We start from the raw sequence: 23,193 nt of genomic DNA, 5'->3' as shown, positions 1-23,193 counted from the left end.
ATAATTAATCAGGCTAACAAGAGCGAAATGCAGGCAATCAAGGCTAATAGAATTTGTAAAGTACTTCTATGAGCTAGTTTCGATTCTGATCTAATTTCTTGTATTCCTAAAATGCTGCAGCAAACCTGTGTAGTGCGAAGCGAGCCAACCTCGGTATACGGACATTTGCCATTCTCGTGCTTATGAGAACGAATTCTGGATTGGTACGAACTTGATTTTGTTGTATTTCTTTAGAATTCGGAATTTAATTCAAATTCCAAGTTTTTGCGAATTCAGTAATTGAAATTCTAATCTAATTTGGAAAATACTGTGCAGCTATAATTCTAATTCTAATCTAATTTGGAAAATATTGTGTCGCTATAATTCTAATTCTACTCTAATTTAGAAAAGATGAAAATTGCATAGTTGTCTAAATCTGGTACAAACAACAATTATGCATATATTATCAAGTTATCAACTCAAATAAATGATTTTTCTGAATATAACTAACACGAATTTGACATAAACTTGCACCTGGCAGTACTAACAGAATTCACAATCGTACTAGTGCGTAAAATTGAAAGAATTCGGTGTCTGCGTACTTGAAATGGTAAATGCTTTCTTGCGGTTCCAACGCGGATTGCCTGGTCCACGCGGTCTCGCCTGCGTTCGCCATATCGCCCTGCATTCTGGCGATCTGCCTGTCCACGTTGGTGTGATGCATGAAGAAAAGCGGGTCGTAACCGGCGTATTCCAGTTGACCTGGACATCGACACAAATCATTTACCCTTTCTGTTTCTGATTAGTCCCTGTGCGTTAGGGTGACTGTCGAATTGCCGTCGAAATACCTTCACAGTTTAGCGACCGCTATGAAATTTCGAATATTCGGGGCGGAGAGATCGTATAAGCTCGATTATTAGCTTTTTGTTAGTTTATATCGAATTTTACAGGCTGGTTGATAAAATTTTTACGTTGTAAATGTAAACGATATATAACATAGTCTTTTAGTCCAGTGGTTCTCAACCTTTTTCTTCTCGTGGACCCCTTGGCCGATATTTGAGCCCAAATTCCAGGAGACATCAACCCGATGATTTGGCGACCACCAAAAAGCGATGGTATTTCTCCCCTCCACCAGAACTCCTGGAAGGCTTCGTTAACAATCCACACTAACACAAACAAACACGCGCTCACACACCCTTTCCGCAGCGAACTAAGTCCGGTATCACGCGATTTATAGGTCTGACCGTGTTAGGTAACGATGAACGCAAAACTTATTCATACATGTTTGTCGGCCAACCAACCATCATTCACTAATACAACTGCTGTGAAAAATCAGTACGCATAAGTTTACTAGTCGCGTGACTGTTTTTTTTTTTAAGTTTATATCTGAATTTGGTCAATAATATCGGAACTTCCATATGTAGCATCAAATTTCCTGCAGAGGCTGATGGAAATGGTGTACTCAAAAATTTAGAACGCCCATGCCACACAGTTAAGACTATTAATGAAGTTTCGGATAGGTCCACATTACTTTGTTGAAGATTGTCGCTAGGCCACTCGAAAGATTCCAAATTCGTATTTTTTGACTGGGTGATGTATTTTCCTCGTCGGGTCGCATTTGTACTGCTGGGCTCAGATTTCAAGGGCAGGACTATTCGTAGCCGCGCAGTCATATCAATATCGGTAAACATTTGCCGGTCATTTTGGATTCTAAGTGTTATCACCGTCGATCTCTCTGGGTGCACACTTCGGGGATTCGCAGATTTCGCGAGATGTTTATATGTCGTGATGTGTCCTAGCGCAGATATGCATGTACCTAATGGTCCCGAACTAGCCTACTGCGCAACTCCAGACGGATGCATATGCATACCTACGGTCACAAGCGAGACTAAGAAAATACCGTCTTTTTCATAGTTGCGAATACAGTTTTACTCAATTCTGTAAATCAAATGTATTCAATGCGTTATTTTTTCACGTTCAGTTTTCTAGTGACGCTGAATCGCGCAAAGAGATATTTCAGGTTAAATGAATTTACCTCAAAATAGTCTATTTATTGCTCATTATACTAAATTACCAAAGAATTGGAGGCACGGCCCCTTTCGCCCTCTGGGGCTGATAAATATAGCACAAGAAATTATAGTCCGTCACTTTCCTTTTGGGAAACATTGCACCAGGTTTAGCATGTATTTGTCACTCGGGTAGCTGTTTGCTAAAAATAAAGCAAATTCACTTGCAATTTCTTTGACTTGAATCGATGACGGTGGAATGTTTGTCACTATAGATTTCAAATAGCACTTGAACATACTTCCAGCAAAAAAAAAGCGAAAAGGAACATACGCTTGGATATAACTATAGTTGATTACTTGACAGTTTGGAAATGAAACATTTGGTAAATCCGTTACAATCCTGAAAAGTCGATTTCAATGTGCAGTAGGGTTGTTCATAAAGAGCGTTTAAAGAGCTTCATGGAGGTACAGAACTTCAGTATACTATTGAATAGTACATTCATATTAAAATGAGCCCGGATATTTTTGGCTGACACTATAGTCAGGGGTAATCATGGTCAGCAAATAGCAGATGATTGGAAATAACATTGTAGATCAACAATCGTATCACCAAATATCACGTCACCGGTATGAAATTTCGAATAATCAGCGCGAAGAGAGCGCTTAAGCCCAATGCACTATTAGCTTTTTATTAGCTTTTTTCGAATTCTATGGGCCAATTGATAAAATTATTACGTTGCCAAAGAAAACGCTGCGCATCGAATTTGGCTAAATTCCAACCTATACGGTCGGGTTTTAGGAATAAAAATTTTGGATTTATTTACATAAAAATACAATTATTTTCTTTCAAATTGTACTGGCTACAGCTACACCATTAAATTATTTGGTTGTCTATAAAACGATGCGTAACAAATTTGTCTCAATTCCAGCCATTTATTGGATTTGGAAATTATGGATTTGAAAAAAAAAGTATTTACGGTGACAAATTCTATCATTTAGCTATGCTACTCAAAAACCGTCGCTTCTAATACCGGCCAGTAGGTTTTGTATTAATATAGTCATGATCAATTTTTTTTTTCAGATAAATTCAAATATTTTTTGTGTTCATAGCTTCTCTCCTACAGGTTAGAATTGAACCAAATCCGATGTGCATCGCTTTTTTTTCAGGAATCGTAACTGTTTGATCAACTAGCCGATAAAATTCGAAAAAAACTATTTCCGATCAACCCTAACGCCTAATCGATCCCAACGCCTTCCTCTCTGCGAATACTCACCCATCGAGAAGGTACATGCCGAAGTCTCCTGCGGGCACACGGCCGTGTGCATCCAGTTATGCGCGTTCTCCAGCTCCTCGGAGAACTCGTGCAGAGTGTGCGAGTTCATGAGCTTCATTGCATTGTTCAAGTAGATGGTCCTGGCTTGTTCGATGGAGCTCTGAAGACACGATATGTAATTTTCATGAGGAATTGAGTCATATTTGGTGTGCAGCGTTTTTAGTCGATTTAACAATTTAATCAGTGAATAACCGGAATCCGAAAAAAAGTTATTTTTGAACAACCCTGTGTATTAGGGTGGAGTGAAAATAACTTTTTTTTAAATCGAAAAAAGGAGATTCTTAAATCCCGACAAATGACCTAAAACTTCAAGAAAATTGATTTTATGGGATTGCTACTACTTTCCAGCCGGCAACCGCCCAATCTCTGCGTGCGAGGGGGTAAAATTGCCCATCTCGACAACCAGTGGTCGTATAGTCATGATATATAGCTCAAAAGCTGCCAAAACATCATGTTTCTATCTGTATTAAGAAGAAAGTTTTCTCTATTGTGAAAACAAAGCGAGTTATGGCCAAAAAAACACTAAAATTTTGAAGCGGGTAAATCGCGGGAGTAAATAAGCTACATGTTAGTGTGATTTACACAAGAACAGCTAAATAAATATCAATATGTAAAAGCTCACTGGTAAGGGCTGTTACTCCTTCTATTTTTATAACAGGCCCGCTGGCGATTCATCTGGACCTTGCGGGCTACCTAGGGCTCGTGAGCACCGCATGGGGACCCCTGATCTAGAATATGGCTGTGGATTGTGGAAGGACACCATGAGTGGTCGACGGACCCCTTGATTGGGGTGGAAGGACACAGTCGTGCTTCGACTGCTGCCTTAGTAGCAAATATATATGAGGCTATGGCATCCCAGCCCCTAGGGCTTGACTATTCCTTGAAACATGAAGCGTACAGGGGTCCGTACAAGATATGCTTGGCGTAAGACGTAACGAGGAGTGTGGGCGGCACCGTGCGCAAAATCGGTAAAGTAGCAAAAGAACACCCATGCTCTTCCTAAATGCATGGCGGGTAGCCGTCAGTGGGCCGGGGAGTGCCGCTGGCGACCCTATCGGTTGAATACCGTTGCGGAGTACCCGAACGGGCGACGTTTCCATGAGAATGAAGAAGAGGCAATTCATTTTTAGACTGTGGGCTCAGTAGCAAATATACTATGTCAGCAATGGTCTCCCAGCCTTGCCTGAGGATGGGTTAGTCTTTGGTAGCAACAGAATGAGGTCTGAAGGCAAATCCGAGAGAAGAAACAAGCGGGGCCCAGCCTTGAAGATGCATTAAGGCGTCATGTTGTCGGCTTGGCAAACATTAGAGGGTATCGTAGTGTGTGCGCGGCCGGTATGCCTATTGGGCCACCTACGATCTTATCAAACTTGTCAAGTCCTAAGTGGAAACCAGTATGGACCACAGGGTTCTGTACTTGCATTACGACTGTGTCCAGCCACCCTACTCAGGGGGCTCGACGACCACTAAGGGTCTCCTTCCACAGCCATATTCTAGATCAGGGGTCACGGATGCGGTGCCCACGGGCCCCAGGTAGCTCTCAAGGACCAGATGAATCCCCCGCGGGCCTGTTATAAAACCATATGGAGTAACAGTCCGTACCAGTGAGCTTTTACATAATGAACTTGATTTATTTAGCTGTTATTGTGTAAATCACACTAACATGTAACATAGTTACTCCCGCAATTTACCCGCTTCAAAATTTTAGTGTTTTTGGCTGTAACTCGTTTTGAGTTCACGATAGAGAAAACTTTCTTCTTAAGACAGATAGAAACATCATGTTTTGGCAGCTTTTGAGCTATATATCATGACTATGCGACCAGTGGTTGTCGAGATGGGCAATTTTACCCCCTCCCGCGCAGAAATTGGGGGGTTGCCGGCTGGAAAATGGGGGCAATCCCCTAAAACGAATTTTTATCGAAGTTTCAGGTCATTTGTCGGGAGCTGAAAAAAAAAACATTTTTCGATTTGAAAAAAAAAGTCATTTTCTCTCCACCCTACTGTGTATACTTGAAAATCAAGAAAGAATTGAGGTGATCAGTAACGCAGTACTTCAACTTCTACTTGACAATTGTCGAGACAGAACTACTCATTACTTTTTACGCTTTATTGGGTCATTTGTCATACGCCTGCAACAATTAAGTGAAGCTGTCATATCAAAAAAGTAGTCACCGTTTGTACTCAAGTAGAAATAGAAATACCAATTTCCCAAAAAATAATCCGTACGTATTCCACGCATAGTTTGCCTGAAGAACTGAAAACTGTTGATTAAAAGTTGGAGTATGGTCAAAAAAATATCCCATCAGTAAATGTTCCAAGCAGACCAAAAGATATTTGAGTAAGACTCGTAACTAGCCGAAGTACTGATTCACACGGTTCTTGGTTGTCATATGTCCTCTTTTAAAAGGGTTTGGCCTTTTTTCAAAGAAATTGAGAGTGCCTCGGAGGACGCCCAACTGTCCTCTTTTTTTCGGAGTATCCTCTCTTTCTAGAAAGTGTTAAAATGCGAGCAAAATTGGACTCCGACGCACCGATCACCAAACGGTTGGCAAGAAAATAAACGTTAAATAAGGTCTGACGGGTTTTCAAGGGCAGGGTCGGAAAATTGACCTTTTTTTAGTCAAACCAATACTATTCCTCGGAAAAATTTCCAAACCACCCGTTTGCGCCGCCGGTATTATAACTTTCAAACTTTTTCGTATCTCAAAATATGCTAACCCTATCTTATGACAATTTCACCAATGGAAATACTCTCAAAATGTAGAAGCACCACATTACAGACCACCTCCTGATTCTTCAGCCTTCGATCCGCTGATTTAGAGATGAATATTCATATGCATAATTGCATTCGATTGCTGCATTTTCTGACACTCACCACTTGTGCGATCGAGTCACGCTGCAGCATAGCGTGCGGAGTCAAGTCGTATCGAATTGTCATGCTGGCAAATGGATTGGGTTTGCCGTTGTATGTCTTGGACCAGGCTAGCGCCGGTGCGACATCGTCTCTAAGCCAATTCCAGTATGGAAGACCGAGGGTTTTGTCTTTCAAGTGCCTGTGAGTGCGCAATAGTTGGTCATTACTTTCTTGTGAATGCGTGCAGTAAGTTATGGCTAAGCACGAGATTCGAGAAAACGAATCTGAATCTAGTATTAATTCTAATGATTCTTGTGGGGTAGTGAGAAACAATGCTTTAGAGCAGTGATTCTTAACCTTTTTTTCTCCAGCACCCCTTTCAAAAATAGCCTGAGTCTGGCGCCCCCTATTTTAAGGACTGTAGTAAAACAATGGGTAAGTGGTCGAAGTCCGTTTTAGGGTTGGGACTTCACTATAAGACTACTCGACTAATTGACGGTATAGTTGCATGTGCTATTTTCGCAATCAAATCCACGTTGTTATAACAACCATCGGGTAAGGCCTACGGGCACATAGCATTTGGATCGAGATCGATGTAGACATCCCGAATTCTCCTCTGCGATTGGCAATACGGGGAAGTTATTTCTAACACGTTTTTTTTGTTTTATGGCTTTGTGTGACTACCAATTCAACCAAGAATGTGGCAGAGATTTGCTCACATTAAATTTAGTCCTGCACGAACCTCTTAACTTTAACGTGAATGGGGATAACAACACTAAACAGTATCATCCTGCATAATACGATGAAGAAATATTCTGACGATTTAATTTTGTAGCTCCCAAATACAAGTATATTTAGTTAATTATTTTGGCCATAAAGCTTCAAAATATCTTTTGTGTACAAAGGGCATCACTCTCAAAAGGTGTACCGTACTCTGCAGTGCCTTTTCGATTTCGACACGCAGTGCGCTGCAGGTTAAAATACCTAATTCAAATAGTTTTGTGGAAAATAACGCGAGCTATCAGTATAAGTATCAGTTTATTTATATTCTCATCATTTCAAAACACCACAAAACTGCGATACAATGAAAAGATATGAAATTGTCGAGTAGATAGCGTTACGGGAGTGTTATAACGGGGCATTGGCAATTAAAAAGTACGCCAAATCAATTTTACATGAATTAAAATAAACCACTACATTCATGAAAACATGGTCGGTGGATATTTCCCGATGAGCGCTACGGAAAACGTTGTGATTTGACAGATTTTTTCAAATATTAGTTTGCAATGAGAACTCATGGATATATAGAACTATTGTTCTACTATATAATCATATGTCCGTAGTACACCATCTACTATGAGGGCATATTTGTTCAGCGCCCCGCATACCACCCCCCTGAGCCCAGCGCCCCCCCCCATTTCCCCCCCTGAGCGTTTCCGACCCCTTCAAAATCCAAATCACCCCCTGGGGGGCGCTGGAGACAAAGTTAAGAACCAATGTTTTAGAGCATTGAAATTACACGGTCCTTGCCACTAAGAAGAAATTTATCAACGAGAATAATAGCTTCGATGCCATTTTCCACGGTGGAAGGCCACATACCTCTATTGATCTTCGCACGTTAGTGAAATGACATATATATGAAGTCGCGATCAACCAACAGCATTGTCACAAAGTGCGATGAAATAGGTATGATCGAAAAAATACCAAATTGTCTTCAATGTGATGTAGAATTGACAATCCGCATAAAAAGTACAAATTTGAACCTTCAACATCAGGGGTTCTCAAAGGGTGGGCCACAGGAGCATTTGAGGTGGGCCACAGAGCTATTTAGAAAATTTTAGGATTATGTAAGTTTAGTAATATTTGTTATGTTAATCGCTAAAAATTTATTAATTATCTAATTATACGTAGGCTAAGTAAAGCTTTTCATCCGACTCTGATGAGACGAAGTGGCACGTATGGAGTCAGCATGTTCAAGTCGAAAACGGGAGGGAGAATCGGCGGCATTTTCCAATGGCTATGACAACCTACGGCCAACAGCAACTAAAATAATGTAATGTAATGTAAGTAATGCTGAAGTAACCAAGTATTCCGGCAGGGTCATATGTCGTGTGCCGTTGAAAGGGGCGTGCAATAAACTCGGAATGAAGTGTAATTGAAGCATAGATTTACAGTACTTGGGCAAGTCATCGTATTATTGTTAGATAAAAATAGCCATAATTGCAAATTATTAGCAACTTCTGGTGGAGGTATATGCTGCACTACTGCAACGAATCATTATGTATTATGAGCAGTGATTCCCAAGCGCGGCCCCCAGATAGCCTTCTTGGGGCCCCAAAAATATATTAGGAAATCGATTTATGACAAAAAATAAAATTTATGTTTATAAAATACTCTTGCTTGCCTTGGCCTCTGTAGTGTTTAATTATAGAATTGCAGGAAGGATAGACTGCTAACATTACGTCACTGCTGTTTCAATGCAATGTGCCCTAACTTTCCAGTTGAACGAGCAGTAGCTATATAGATATAAATAGGTATTGATAACTTTCAAAACCGGAGGAAAATCCTGAAAAAATGTTAAATTTTTCCCACTTCGTGGTCGCTTGACTAAAAAAGAAAAAGAGGGTCAACTTCCGGAAAATACAGTTTTTCTTTTACATTAACAGGTGGTTGACTGAAAAAAAAGGTCAACTTTCCGGTCCAGCTCCCGAAATAGCCGCTGTAGCGTTCCTACAGTGCTGACTTAATTTATATCAGTCGAATTTGGCCCTATATGTAACCAAAATCCTCAAAAAAAAGAAGACATTTGGGCGTCCTCCGAGGACACTTTAAAAAATATCAAAAAATAGGACAAAGCATCTTAAAAGAGGACGTATGGTAACCCTATGATAACTAGATGTGCAACACGTGACTCACGGTTGAATACGCCGATATGCATACTGCTTAGCCGGCTAAAAGCAGCATAATTGGTAGTCCTATAGTCAGGGCCGTAACTGCCGCACCCCAAACCCCCCAATTGAGGGGGCCGAGCTCGAAGGGGGCCCAAAATTATTTCGTGAATTAGCATAAATTATAGAGTATTTTTTGAAAATTTATGCGACCTTTTCAAAAACTTTTGACGCTCTGCGCGATTTCAATTCGCCACATATCTTGATTATTGGGTACTCTTCCCCAAGAAAAAATACGCAAGATTTATAAAAAATGGGCATATCAGCGTTGGCCATGACCGCACCACAACGCACCAAGACATATAAAGTTTTAGGCCATGTAACATGTGACTCCAAGAAATGTGTCAGAACGATCGGTAGCGAGAAAGCCTTGACCATAAAGGATTGCTTTTATGCAGACCAAAAACTTCGTTATATATACAAAATACATATAGGTTTAATTGTCCATATAGGCACCTAAATGACTGGCGCCGAATGTTCTTGTCTTGGCCATCTAAACGTCACAAGACAAATACCATCCCGCAGGAAAGAAAATTATATGCCAGTGAAGAAATACCAATCTGAAACCATGTGATCTTTCAGTTTAGTAGGTTTGGGCAATTCTACATTTTTTGATATAGCAGACAGGAGGTCACGAAATAACATCATGTAAAGAAGTCATACATAGGGGTCCGCCGCCCGAAGATGTTTAATTTTACGGGGTCTGCAGTTTCAAAGACACCTCTCACTCAGCTCTACTGGTAAATCTGATTACGTGGGCAAAGAGGACAACCATGCAATTCCCGATCTTATCATGAATTATCGAAATATTCGCGCGTCGCGCTGTCTCACTAAACAGTACAACTTTAATTTCGTGGCAAAAGCAAACAACGTGATGCGGGGTCAGTTTATCACCCTATGGGAGCCCGGGATCCTGACGAAGTGCTGTTACGTTCCTGCCAATGGGTATACTATACCCCCGGAGATGTTTAATTACTATTGAGGGGGCCTATACCTTTTCAAACACACCTCACTCAGCTCTACCGGTGAATCAGATGGATGAAAATTGATAGCAAAACATGCAATTCACGATCATATTGACCGATTCAGTCAAGAATCTAAAGAAATTTCTCGCGCTTCGCGCGTTTAGGCGAGAAAAGCTGATTAATCAACGGACACCCAATACAACAGATAAGTAGCGGTAAACAGTGTACAGTTTTTAAATCTCGCCAGGGCAATAAAACTACTCCGAAATAGCCATGATGACTGTTTGGGTCCGTTTCATAGTCGTACTATTCGTGCGGCCCTGGCCGTACTCTGAAATTCTAAATTTGGCCCTCACACCGAAAAAGTTTGGGAACCACTGATTATGAGGATTTAGCGGAGCGCATTAATCTTTGGAGTCGGTTTAAAATGTCCGCCCTGGAAATCATTGTGCGTAATGCAAGAGTCTCATGAATTGATTGCATCATTGGATTGAATATTGTGACATCGCAACTTCAGTTGATTTGTTACAAGACATACGGCGTGCATGGTACAGCATGCATATCAAATAAATCTTTCTCCGCTTCTCTGTAGTACAACATTCATCAATGAATTATTTGAAGCTGACCCAGATTATATTATACCCCACAATAGTGAAACTTAAATCCCAATGATACAGCGGATGCGTGGGTCTGCTCATTGTGTTTCGCGACGCGAATGGAGCAGCGGACGATCATAATATACACAGAATTTTAGCCTATGATCTACCAGGGCCGTAACTGCTGAACACAAACCCCCAATTGCGGGAGCTCGATGGGACCCAAGATGATTTCGTTGTTCGTTTGTTAGTGGATATTTCTTAGACAAGAAAATTTTCGTCGCGCTTCGCGCGATTTCATGGGCCTAGAGTAAATTAAGAGAAAAATATGCATATTGGGGAGAAATAGGCATATCGGGGACGTTGATTACCACGCATGGAATAGGATTATTCCTCCAAGATAAGAGGTGGGCCACAGCACATTTTCAAACCGAAAAATGGGCCACGGCCAAGAAAGGCTGAGAACCCCTGTTCTACATCCTTCATACTGGTGTGATGTCAGAATGAGTGATACGGATACTTGAGGTCTCGACTCGACTCGAAGCCTAACTGGCTACTCGATACAGAACTGCATATCAAGAATCATATTCGGTGATACGATTGTTGATATTTGGGGAGCTTCTTGGAGGTACAGAACTTCAACATACAATTGAATAATATATTCATATTGAAATGGACCAGAATCTTCTCGGCTGACACTTGTCAGGGGTAAGCGTATGCAACTAGTAGAGAATTGGAGAGAGCATTGTATATCGACAATCGCATCACAAACTATGACATCACAGACATGGAACTTGGAATAATCGGGGCGAAGAGATCGCTTAAGCGTCTGTGCCCAACAGAAGGAGTTCGCGTTCCATCTAAAAATTATATAATTAGCCTAAATGATCTCTTCGCCCCGATTTTTAACAGTCGAAAGTATAATAATTATTCTGTATATAAATTAGAATACAATACGAGTTTATTACAATATGAATATATTATTCAATTCAATATCAAATAGTTTCCATCCATTACATAATTAGAAGGCTGCATGTAAAGCGAATCGCATATCAGCACACAACTGGGTTGAAATCCAGTCCAGATGATACGTACCGCGACAAGCCCTCCTCGTAGTTGAGCAGTTCCGCGCGATGCCAAATGGCGAAGTTCATACGTGCTCCGTGGTAGCAACATGGCGCCGGGCCTCCAGTGGCGTGGTTGGTACATTGGCGCGGGAACACGTGGGAACCGGCTGCAAAAAGTGGTTTAGGGTTGATCAAAAAGAACTTTTTCCAGATTCCAGGGATTCACTCATCAAATTATTAGGTTGCATAAAAAAACGCTGCACAGCAAATTCGGCCCGATTCCATCTGGTAGATGTGAACGCACAGGAGTTTGGAAATTTTGAATTTATTATAAAAATGAAAATATAATTTCATATTTTACTGTCAGGTCAACCCCATGAAATTGTTAAAATGTCTAAAAGAACGTTGCTTAACAATATTTGCTCACTTCCAACCGGGTGAAGCGAAGTTATTGCAGTTGAAAATTTTGGATTCGCCAAAATAGCCTGGACGGTGGGTAATCCAAGAATTATTAATGAAAAACTCAAATAACTTCGCATCTACGTTTTGAAATTGCGTCAAATTTGTTTTACATCGTTTTCGTAGACAACTCAATAATTTCATGGAGTTGACAGTGAGTGTTGAAAAAAAAATTTCATGATAAGTGCAGCGTTTTTTTAGGCGACCTAACAATTTAATCAGTAAATCCCCGGAACCCGGATTAAATGTTATTTTTGAACAACCCAAATGCGTTTCGTATGGGAAGTGCTCAGTAACGAAGTTCTCTACTTACTTTTCACGCTTTAGACGTGTGTATGACTGTATTGTATATGCTTATTATAGGGTTGTTAAAAAATACCGTTTTTATCAAACTTTTGCGGCTATTTGTTAAAATTGTTGGGTCGGCTAAAACAACGTCACACACGGCTCAATTTCAATAGGTAGATGTGAAGTTACAGGAGTTTGTCAATTGCGAATTAATTGTAAAAAAATACTGTTTTTGTTAAATTTTATTGTCTACAAACACGATGCAAATCAAATTTGACTTAATTCCACACCGACAATGCTACCGGTTGGAAGTGAGCAACTATTGTTAGGAATCGTTATTTTAGACAGCTTAACAATTTCGTGGGGTTGTCAGTAAAATTTAAAAAAAATTTTGAAAATCTTTTGTAATAAATTCAAAATTCTCAAACTCACAACTTCACATCTAGCAGTTGCAATGGAGCTAAATTTAGTGCGCAACGATTTTGTTTAGCAAACCCAGCATTTTTTATCAAATGGACGCAAAAATTTGAGAGGAAAATTATTTCTGAGCAACCCTAATGTATATGTGTGCCTGCATCAGTATAATTGAGGCATTAGTAATTTTGCGTTGGTTGCGAATATGCGTCTTGATATTAAAATACTCTGCTAAAAATATGCAATCACTCGACAAACTCAACGTTTTAAAACTACTGGCCCTTCATTTTCTACTTTACATTGAAGAAGTTTTGGTATGCCTTGAAAACCGTTTCAGGTCATCTCGCGTCGAAATATGGCAAAACGGCATAGGGGTATTATATCGGGTATACGAACCGGCAGACCAGAATCCGTTGGTGCTGGAGTCCTCCTTGTATTTCTTGAAACCTTGGACAAGATCATCTTTTTGCGCTTTGGTGAGAGTGCTAATGTCTCTCCTGACACGGTGCGCTGAGAACGTGAAAAAGAAATGCAACGAAGTGGGATGCATACTCCGCCATTGTCTACGACTTCCCTGTGCTCAGACCGATGGAGTATCAATTATATATCATTAAAAATCTGGTCACTTTCACAATGAATGAATTTATACATCAGAGTTTATTCTTCAGACCATTCCAGTGACTGACTGAAAAAGGCGAACCCATCGGCACTTTACAAAGTGATTATAGACGGAATGCAAAGCAATGAATCACCCAATGTTGGTCGGCAACTGTTCTGAGGAGAACATATATTGAGCTCGTAGGAAAGTGCACGTTTGCTAAGATGAACCGAGGGACCTTCATGCTGATTCACGTGGAAAATTCACTATGTAGTATATGCAAGTGCTTCGGTCTACCCGCGAGACTTCAGTCCGGCGTGTTTCCCCAGAAAATAAATCTGCTAGTCGATGGCCCTTATCCCGTAAAACTCACATAAAAAGCACTGAAGTCGTACGCTAGTAGACCGGAAAACTATTGTCAATACACCACACTGTATATAAAACACTTAACACAACCCAATACTTCAATTTCAGATCGACGCACTGGAAACGTCAGGTCAGACAAATTCTCAAACAATTTCATTCGTAAGAATAGAATCATACAAAGCAGGGATATAATCTAAAATTATGAAGTAAATGCATTCTTGACATCAACACTCCTAGATTCATCCACATCAGTTCGATGATTAAGCAAAGTTTGTGTTCATGCGAAATATCTATAGGCTCTGAGGCTATACTACCTTCATGTATCGCGTGACGGGATACCGATAAGATTCGAGCGATTGCTGGCATACTCACGACATTTCTTTCCTTTGTAGCAAGTCTTGTGTTGAGTGGCAGGCCCACTGCATTTCCCTTCTCCGACGAGGCCGTTCTTGCAGTACCTGGTACGAGTCTAGAGAAGAAAGATAACTTATGGAATGTCCAGATATTACTCGTTAAGACGCATGATATAGGGCTGGAAGACTAATAAAGGGTGGAGATAAGTTTTCAAAAACACCGCATGGATGTCTGTTCAGAAGTGTTGTTTAAAAACAAGTTTTTTTAGTCCAATTATACTGGCAATTCGATGAAATTATCAGGTTGACTAAAAGACGCTGCACACCAAATTTGGCTCAATTCCAACACAACGTGTAGAAGCGAAGCTATGAGAATAAGAAAATTTTAAATTTAGAAAAAACAAAAATTGTTCAGATTTTTCTTTCAGTCCCATGTTATAAACTGTTTAAATAAAACGATGTAAAACAAATTCATTTTTCTTTCAGTCCCATTTTATAAGCTGTTTAAATAAAACGATGTAAAACAAATTGGGCCCAATTCCAGCCAGTAGAAGCGAAGTTAATGAGTACAAAATTTGCGATTTACGGTGGGAATTATAAATTTTGGTGTGCACCGTTCTTTTGAACAATTTTATCGTATGGCCACTAAAATTTGAAGAAAATATTTACTTTTGAACAATCCTACTGTTTAGTTAGCGACTAAAACGTAGAGAAATGAGATGGATAAGTAGTCACGGGGTTGACAGTGGATGTAAAACTGTGTGTTTTCATCATATCGCGGAGCTAGGATAAAAATTTGTGGGGCGTCCCAGTGGCGTCCGAGTCATAGACTCATTGTGAAGAAGTGCACAAATATGGCGTCCCAGTGCCTTTGTCTCTCCCACACTGCCCTATAATATTATACAAAAAAAATTCCCCGCGAGACTTCAAGATGTGAAATCAAATAATGAGTTTGCGAAGATGTAAAGTAGGTATAGGGCGTTATCCAACAAATCCCGTGTATCTTCAAGTTATTTTGCGCGGAATACAGGCATAAAGTTTTGTAATTCGATTTCATACTTGCAGTCCTCCGTGGCAGGTTGCTTTACATTCCGTCCAACAACTCCAAGGCTGCCACTTGGCTGTGTGGAGAAACGTGAATAAATTGGTTAGTTATTCTACCAATGTACACATAGGATTTTTCTTCTAACCTTCCTTTTCGAAAGTCGATTTGACCGCATACTTCTTGTTGTGGCAGATGAGGTGAACGATTACATCGACTTTACCGTCGCGGTTGACATCGAATTTTTCAGTTACCTAGAACAAAGTATGGCAATGATTGGAATTGATTAGAATTAGCACCATAACGTGCGGTAATCAGATTTTGACAACTAGATAATGCTCAGCTTCATCAAATTGGATCAGAAGTGAAATGATAGCTACTGATTTTTTTTCAGATTAGATTAGAATTAAAGCATGGTCTAATTAGCCAACTAGAATAATCTAGTTGTCCAAGTCAGGCCATAATAGCTAAAGATATTAATATAATAATTTATAGAGCGCCGTATATAGCAATATATCGAACCTACATCAGTGTGTATCAAAAATTTATGCTTCAAAATTTCAAGATCACAATGACTGGGAAATTCGGCACGCTTGTTCTACCTACCGCTTTAGAACCGGAGCACGGCTTGTTCTGGAGCGTTTCAATGACTTTGATGCTCTTTCCTGAAGCGGCCGCCTTCTCCGTCTCAACGTCTGCAAACCATATCAAATGAACTGAATCTTGCTACACACAGAACAGTTGAATTTGGTTTGTCTTATCTTAGCTGATTTACGTTGGTATCCTTCGACAGTGATTTTTATAGGACTTGCTACTGATGGCGATCGTTATTCCCTCGTGTGCCTTGCTTTTCTAATTATATAATATGTACTGTGGTCCTCCCCGACTCATGTCAATCTGCTGTTTGAATAAGTTGTACTGTGCGATCATGCGTTAGCGATTCAGTTATTGAAGATTAAATACGCTGGATTCGTGATGGAGGCATGTCGCATTTGTCAGAGGAGAACTCGAGTGAGTTTTGCTTATTTACTGCTCAACACTTTTTTTTAGGCAAGAGTAGGTCCGGGATACTTTCTTTTTTACTTACTCGTAAATCTCTACTTGTGCCTGAATAGAAATTTAGGACGTTACTTCTACTTCTACTTGAGGACCAACCATAACTACTTTGACCACCAGCTCAGAAACCATAATAAGTAGGGCAAGTTTTTGCGAGTTTTGCAACTTTTTAGAAATAGTCAGAATTTATGTAGCATGGTGTTTTGAGTTGTTTGAAGAAGTTTTATATTGCAACATGTTCGTCTTTTTACTGCAACTTTTATCAAGTATGGCGCACAATGTGAAAGCGTGATTTAAAAACATTTCATGAAACTAATTCTAGTATGGTTCTCTCTTTAATTTGCTTAACAAGGCAATGCCTCAACTATATATAGCCTAGAAAAAGATCGCTTGATTGATTCACTGTTGTTTAAATTTGAGGTCCTTTACCCTTTGACGGACGCCCAAGCGAGACCGCTGATGATGATCACATTTTCGCTGGGTCCCCTTTTAAGGCTATTGATTTTGTTATAGTAGCCAGCACTGAGTTTTGCTGCGATGCCTTGGGTCAAGTTTGCAGACCTAGGGGGTTTGGGGTGTGGTATTTGACTTGTCTCATGGGTTATCGCTTTGCTGTTTGGCTTTTTGGGGAAAAGTGTTTCCGTATTGCCTTATTTTCAATTCATGTAATATTCGGCGGTCTCGCCAGGCCGTCCGTAAAAATGGAAAGTACCAAATTTGACAGCGAAAAGCTGTAATGTAGGTTTCAAAGCTAAAGAACTTAAGAATGTGTTCATGATCGATTGAATAGCGAAGAAAGAAACGAAACAAGCGGATACCCTGCAAATATCAAACATTTAGGGTGTCTCATACCCTAATATATCTAACAAATTATTAATGCAACTTTTTAGTGCAACTTTTATTAAAATTATGTGCAACTTTCCCATGATTTAAGTGCAACAAAAACTTGCCCTAATAGCAAGAAATATCGGCCTGGTGTGAATTATCATAGTAGTCGAAACATCATGAATACCAAAATCCACAACAACAACTTTGACCACTTATGGAATGTGTTTACTGTTCTACCGAAGCATAGAACATATCAGCCTATCAGTCATCTCACCGTGCACCAAAGCTCTGGTTGCTTCGTCGTTGAACCCGTCGCTATCGCCAGTAACCAAAGATCTTGCCATCAGGTTCTGCGAAGTACCTGCGAATGATAGTCACTTAACTAGTGATCAAAGCATAGCGCACGTTTGTACAAACTATTGAATTTTTAAAATGCGCAGCTAAAACTAGAATTAGAACTAGTGATTTATCAAAACTAATCACTTCTTCAAACCCAAACCAGAACTAGAACCAGAACCTACTAGTTGCGATTCCGAAGAAGCTCATTGACTTTAATTTGTCGGAATCGGATAGGATCTCTTGCAAATGAGCTATGGTATATAGGGGATTGGATCGGCATTACAAAAGAACGTAGATTTCAAGTTTCAAGTAGGCGGGTTTCGTCCCCCGAAACCCATCCCGTGGCAACGCCCCTGTAAGTAGTCAAGACTCTGATCCATCAATGGCTGCGAAAACATCAACCTACAGAACACCGACATCACGATGCACGCCAAACAGCGACACGTGTTCTCTAGTTTTTCGGTGACTATTTTTTTAATGCCAACTACAACTAGAGCTAGCCTACTGACTTTCCAAAATCCGCAACTAGAACTATTCAAAGAAACGGTAGTTAGTTGACCGTCAACCTACTAGGTTGGTAGCTTGTACAATGTACAATGTGTTAACTAGAAAGGTGAAACGAAATCAGAAAACTTACATGACTTTGGTCTGCTTTTCGGCGCTGCATTATAAAGAATCACATTTTAGCGTATACGTGATAATGGTTAATCTATAAAATAATAACTTACTGTAACATTTGTACCCGCATGGTCCGAGAAGGAAACCCTTCTTGCAGGAGCAGAAATATCCCCCGACGCTATTGTGACAGCGTCCACGCTTCAAATCACACTTGTTTTTCCCTGTATAGAAACGGTTAACAGAAATCTAACACGATGTCATCATCTCATAACACAAGATCATCGTCCCAGAGTTGGACTACTAGAAAATTTCTGCTTTTCGGAAATAGATTAAAATTAGAATTATAGCTACACATTTTTTCGCCAAATTATATTAGAATTTGAATTACTGAATACGTAAAAATAATTTTAATTCTAATCTAACTTATGAAATCTTTCTACGCTCCAATTTTAATTAAAATATAATTTCTGGTTTCCCTGAAAACACTACAGCACAACGGTATGAATGAACTGAGGATGAGCTCTGATAAGATATTAACAGAACTTCATTCAGAATCCAAGTTTTCCAATCGATATCAATTCTAATCAAATATGGAACAAACTGTGTCGTTGTAATTGTAATTAGAATCTGATTTGGAAAAGTAGAACGCTTAATTGATATGAACTGAAAATGATTTTTCTTGTACTTCTTTCTATCTTGGAATTTACTTCGATTTCCAAGTTTTCGCAAATTCAGTGATTCTAATTCTAATCTAATACGGAACAAACTGTAGTTATAATTTTAATTCAAGTCTAATTTGAAAAATAAAACACTGGGTAGTTGTAATTCTAATCCCAATTCTACTCTAATTTGGAATTTAACAATCCATTTTCCAAGTTTTTGCGAATTCTGTACTACATATTCTAATCTAATATGGAACAAACTGTGCAGCTATAATTATAATTCCATGTTCTAATTTGTAAAGGCTGAGAATTTTCTATGGTCGCCCAACTCTGGACTATACGATAATTGTTGAACTTACTCAATCTACATTCGTTGATGTCCTTGCAAAGTCCTGACGCGCATCTGCGGAATCCAGCCTCACATTTGCACTTGGCTCCCTTTTCCCCGTCTTCGTTACGACTCAAAAAGTATCCCAACAATTCCTAAATACATGATTACCGGTTAAGAGATCACCATCAACGCATAACTTTGATATAACTGATACTACTGACACAATAAGGCTGGTATAATTTGGTAATTATTAGGGATGGTGTGAACCTCTAAAAGGTTCAGGTTCGTGTGAGCGCGAACCTTTTTGAAAGGTTCTGTGTGAACGCGAACGTGAACCTCATGACGTCACGTGACGTCATATTGCTAATTTCAACCCTACATTTTAGTGAAGTGATAGCCTATATTAATAAACATGTACATTGTATAGTGTACACGGTGCCTAGCGACAACTCGGGCCTCATAACGCCTCAATGCTGCAGTACTGACTTTTTAGACGTCACTAAATGTATCAACCGGAGCAATCAAATGATATAATAATCCCATAAAGTCGATATCTTCCGTCGCTTCGCCAACAATTTCGACGAGGACTTGCAAGGGAATATAAGCTTACGCCTTAACGGTCTAGGCCAGAATGGACAATATATTCGGCGTCTTAGCATTGCTACGTTGATATTGAGCAGAGTGTAATACGGGTTTCCATACTTGCTACCGATATTACCCCCTTAACAAGTTATACAGCAGTAGCCAACACCCCAATCGCACGGATTTGGTTTTTATGATGCAATAAACATAAAATCAAGATTAACCTCGTACGCCTGCTACATTTTTTACATCACATAACGATATCAACTTGATTGATTGGTTGAGTAAGCATTATTCGCTGACTACCTACATGTAGTGTATTTCGCTCTTGATGTTGTGGGATTAAGGGTCAAGCTAGTAAAATTTTTGATATTGTCAAGGTGCATGCTCGATTAGTGTTGATTTTTTAATGCTGCCAGCGCCATCCATAGAGTGACCCGTAGTTAAAATGCAATAACTTTCAACCAAAGATGTTATAATGAAGTGGAAATTGTAATATATGGAAAAGGTTCACAGTGCAGAACCTACGAAGAATCGTTTGTGAACGTGAACCTTTCAATTTCTGAGGTTCACACACAGAACGCGAACGTGAACGTCACACCATCCCTAGTAATTATGCATCGGCTGTAGGCTATTTTAGGGTCATACAAGGCTTACTTATGCAGCGTGAAGAAACATATATCTACACGACAGTTGCTAAAAAGTATCAGTTTTTTTCAAATTTTTGCGGCTATTTCATAACATTGTCAGGTTGGCTATAAAAACGTTGCACACGAAATTTGACTCAATTATAACTAGCAGAAGTGAAGCTATTGGAATTTGAAAATTTCGAATCTGCTGTAAATAAAATAATTTTTTTTTCAAATTTTACTGTCTAACGCATGAAATGAGTGAGTAGTTTTGGTTCTAGCTCTATTTGCGCATTTTGAAAAGTAAGTAGATATAGTTCTAGTTGCTAATCTGTAAAACCCAGTAGTTCGTAAAAGTCTGATTGCAAGATTACATTACCTACTTCGAAAGATTTTATTAGGAAAACCCCTATCTATTGTGCTATACCGGCGTATTTGTGGCATAATATTAGGCGCAATATGCACTGAATCCAGAATTAATGTGGGTTGTAATAAATTGTGTATTCGTGGAAATTCGTGGGATTATTTGCGATCGGTCTATTTCCCGCGAGGTGCGAAGAAAAATCTGTAGATTCGATAATATGAGTCAAAAGCAAATTTGCAATGAGAACTGTATTGAAATGACTATCCATTCTTCAGCGACCCTATCCCTAGGTTAAGAGACACTGCATTGTTGCGATTCAACGGTATATCGAATACCATATGGAAAGCTAATCATATCCAACTGATGCTTCGTATGTGCAAAGATAAACAAAGAAACCGGATAGACTGCGAAATTGCAGTCATTATATTCACGGGCTGCTGTTACATCCATCACGAAAAATCGAATTACATTTCCATACACCCCATTGTGAACGAGGCATCGTGACGGCGCGATTTTCGATGCCAGAGTGTCAGAGTGAGTTTTTACGCCGCCAGAGAGTATTTCACAATACACGAACATTGCGCGAACCGCTTTAAACTTTCGGTGGAAAGGTGGATTTTGTGGCAACGGAAATCACAATTGTTAGATGCTCCAACCATATAGTCACTGGACACCGGACAGCTATGTCTAAATATGGCATAGTACTTGATGCCATCATACTGGGCCTATACACCAGACGTGTACAACTGTACATGTACATGTACAACTACCAATCTCGTTACTTGACGGACAACTAACTACTTGTTTTTGAGTGATAGTTTTAGTTCTAGTTGTGGATCTTGAAACGCGAGTAGTTCTAGTTATAGTTGCGCGCGTAATAAAACATTATTTGCCGGTTTTGTTCCGGATATTTACTAGTTGCGGGCTTTGAAAACTGAGTAGTTCTAGTTCCAGTTCTAGTTGCGCATTATGAAAATCCGGTAGTTTGTACAACAAGTCTTGTCCTACACAAGTCAGTGTACACAGCGCTTTCTCGGGTACTGAATTCACCCACCGGATCTAATATTGTGAAAGTCTAATATGATAAATCCTTACGTTCTTGACTTGATCAGATTCGGCTACTTCCGCGTCATAGCGTCGACTGAAATATATATTGGAAAATATATCAACAGGGTAAAACAATCAAACGGTATCGAAATCTAACTCAAAACGTAGACCTTGAACATGTCAGGTGGAAAGTGACAAGTTGCGAACAGTAGCTATTAATATCATGTTATGGTGCTCACGACAACTCTTTTGCACCACAAGCTACTTAATTTCATCAACAACGCAAGTTTCTTTTATTTATTTTGTAAATGACTATGAGATATTCAAAATACCCGGGTAATTGTCAATAATTTTTGGCTTTTAATATTACCTATAATAATCGTGTTATGATGCTTATAACAACGAAGGTATTTTGTACAGAAGGTAATTAATTTCATCAACAACGCAATTCTCACAGTGCCCAAAGAGGTATGGTCAAAACACCAAATTATCTTTAATGCGGTGAAAAGGACTTAATATAAAGTCGTGATGAAGACGCAGCATCGACAGAAAGTACAATAAAATAGGAATGGTAAAATACCGAATTATCTTTACCATGGCGCAGAATTGGCAATATTTTCTTTACATAGACCCATATGCTATTTTGGCATCAGATTGAGTGCCCAGCCCTAATAATGAACCGGTAACTGCTCTTGGGGAACTGTGGTCATAGTTATTAATTGTATTTGTCATTAAAATGCAGCCTTGCAATACTATTTACAAACATGCGTGCGTATCTAGAACATATTGGAGATACAAGTCCGCATAATTGCAATATAATTACCAAACTACTACATACCGCCCTCGCCTAGTTTTCGACCTGCGCTTTCCACCTCTGCACATTCCAACAATTTTAGACCTCTTCACTGAAACCATCAAAATAAATTCATGATGTATACATCGACTTCGCGTCAAGCTGCTATCTTACAGCAATGGGTCTTTGTGAAATCAAGAACGTATCCCCTTTTGCACGTGCAGTAGTGCGACCCGAGGGTGTTTACGCAACGGCCGTGAACTGTGTCGCAGCTGTGAACTCCTGTCTTGCATTCATTGATATCTACGCGCGGAAAATATCAGTGATCATTTTTATGCCAAAATGCGGTTCACGCTATAATCAAACACAGGTTCACCAGGTATCCAGACTTGGACAGCTAGGAAATCATCAGCTTTAGATTCAGATTGAAATTAACATTATAGCTACACATTTTTCCGAATTAGATTAAATTTTGAATTATAACTACGCGGTGATCACTAAATTAGACTATAATTAGAATTATAGCTACACATTTGTTTTCGAATTAGATTAGAATTAGAAATATTGCTACACATTCGTCCAAATTAGATTATAATTAGAATTTGAGCTAGACAGATTTTTCTAAATGAGGCTATAATTAAAATTATAGTTACACATTTTTTCGAAATTGGATTA

General features: G+C 39.5%; 1 protein-coding gene across 1 annotated transcript in view; it reads right to left on the bottom strand.

Moving 5' to 3' along the window:
• LOC145454110 (uncharacterized) overlaps window positions 1-23,193 on the bottom strand; it is a 35,837-nt gene that overhangs the window by 10,865 nt on the left and 1,779 nt on the right. Inside the window, exons 4-19 of the mRNA XM_080332134.1 lie at window positions 22,693-22,821; window positions 22,564-22,630; window positions 21,774-21,819; window positions 19,132-19,255; window positions 18,221-18,331; window positions 18,130-18,153; window positions 17,428-17,514; window positions 15,876-15,964; window positions 15,418-15,523; window positions 15,287-15,348; window positions 14,247-14,343; window positions 13,307-13,420; window positions 11,778-11,916; window positions 6,195-6,372; window positions 3,260-3,419; window positions 582-741 (exon numbers count right to left, since the gene is read on the bottom strand). Coding sequence (XP_080188260.1) covers window positions 582-741; window positions 3,260-3,419; window positions 6,195-6,372; window positions 11,778-11,916; window positions 13,307-13,420; window positions 14,247-14,343; window positions 15,287-15,348; window positions 15,418-15,523; window positions 15,876-15,964; window positions 17,428-17,514; window positions 18,130-18,153; window positions 18,221-18,331; window positions 19,132-19,255; window positions 21,774-21,819; window positions 22,564-22,630; window positions 22,693-22,821 — 1,693 coding nt within the window. The remainder of the gene's footprint in view (window positions 1-581; window positions 742-3,259; window positions 3,420-6,194; window positions 6,373-11,777; window positions 11,917-13,306; window positions 13,421-14,246; window positions 14,344-15,286; window positions 15,349-15,417; window positions 15,524-15,875; window positions 15,965-17,427; window positions 17,515-18,129; window positions 18,154-18,220; window positions 18,332-19,131; window positions 19,256-21,773; window positions 21,820-22,563; window positions 22,631-22,692; window positions 22,822-23,193) is intronic.

This window comes from Botryllus schlosseri, chromosome 13 (assembly GCF_051294905.1).
Source record: "Botryllus schlosseri isolate E-star chromosome 13, Bs_hap1, whole genome shotgun sequence".
NCBI classification, from domain to species: domain Eukaryota; kingdom Metazoa; phylum Chordata; class Ascidiacea; order Stolidobranchia; family Styelidae; genus Botryllus; species Botryllus schlosseri.
This window is presented reverse-complemented; position numbering and strand designations above follow the sequence as displayed.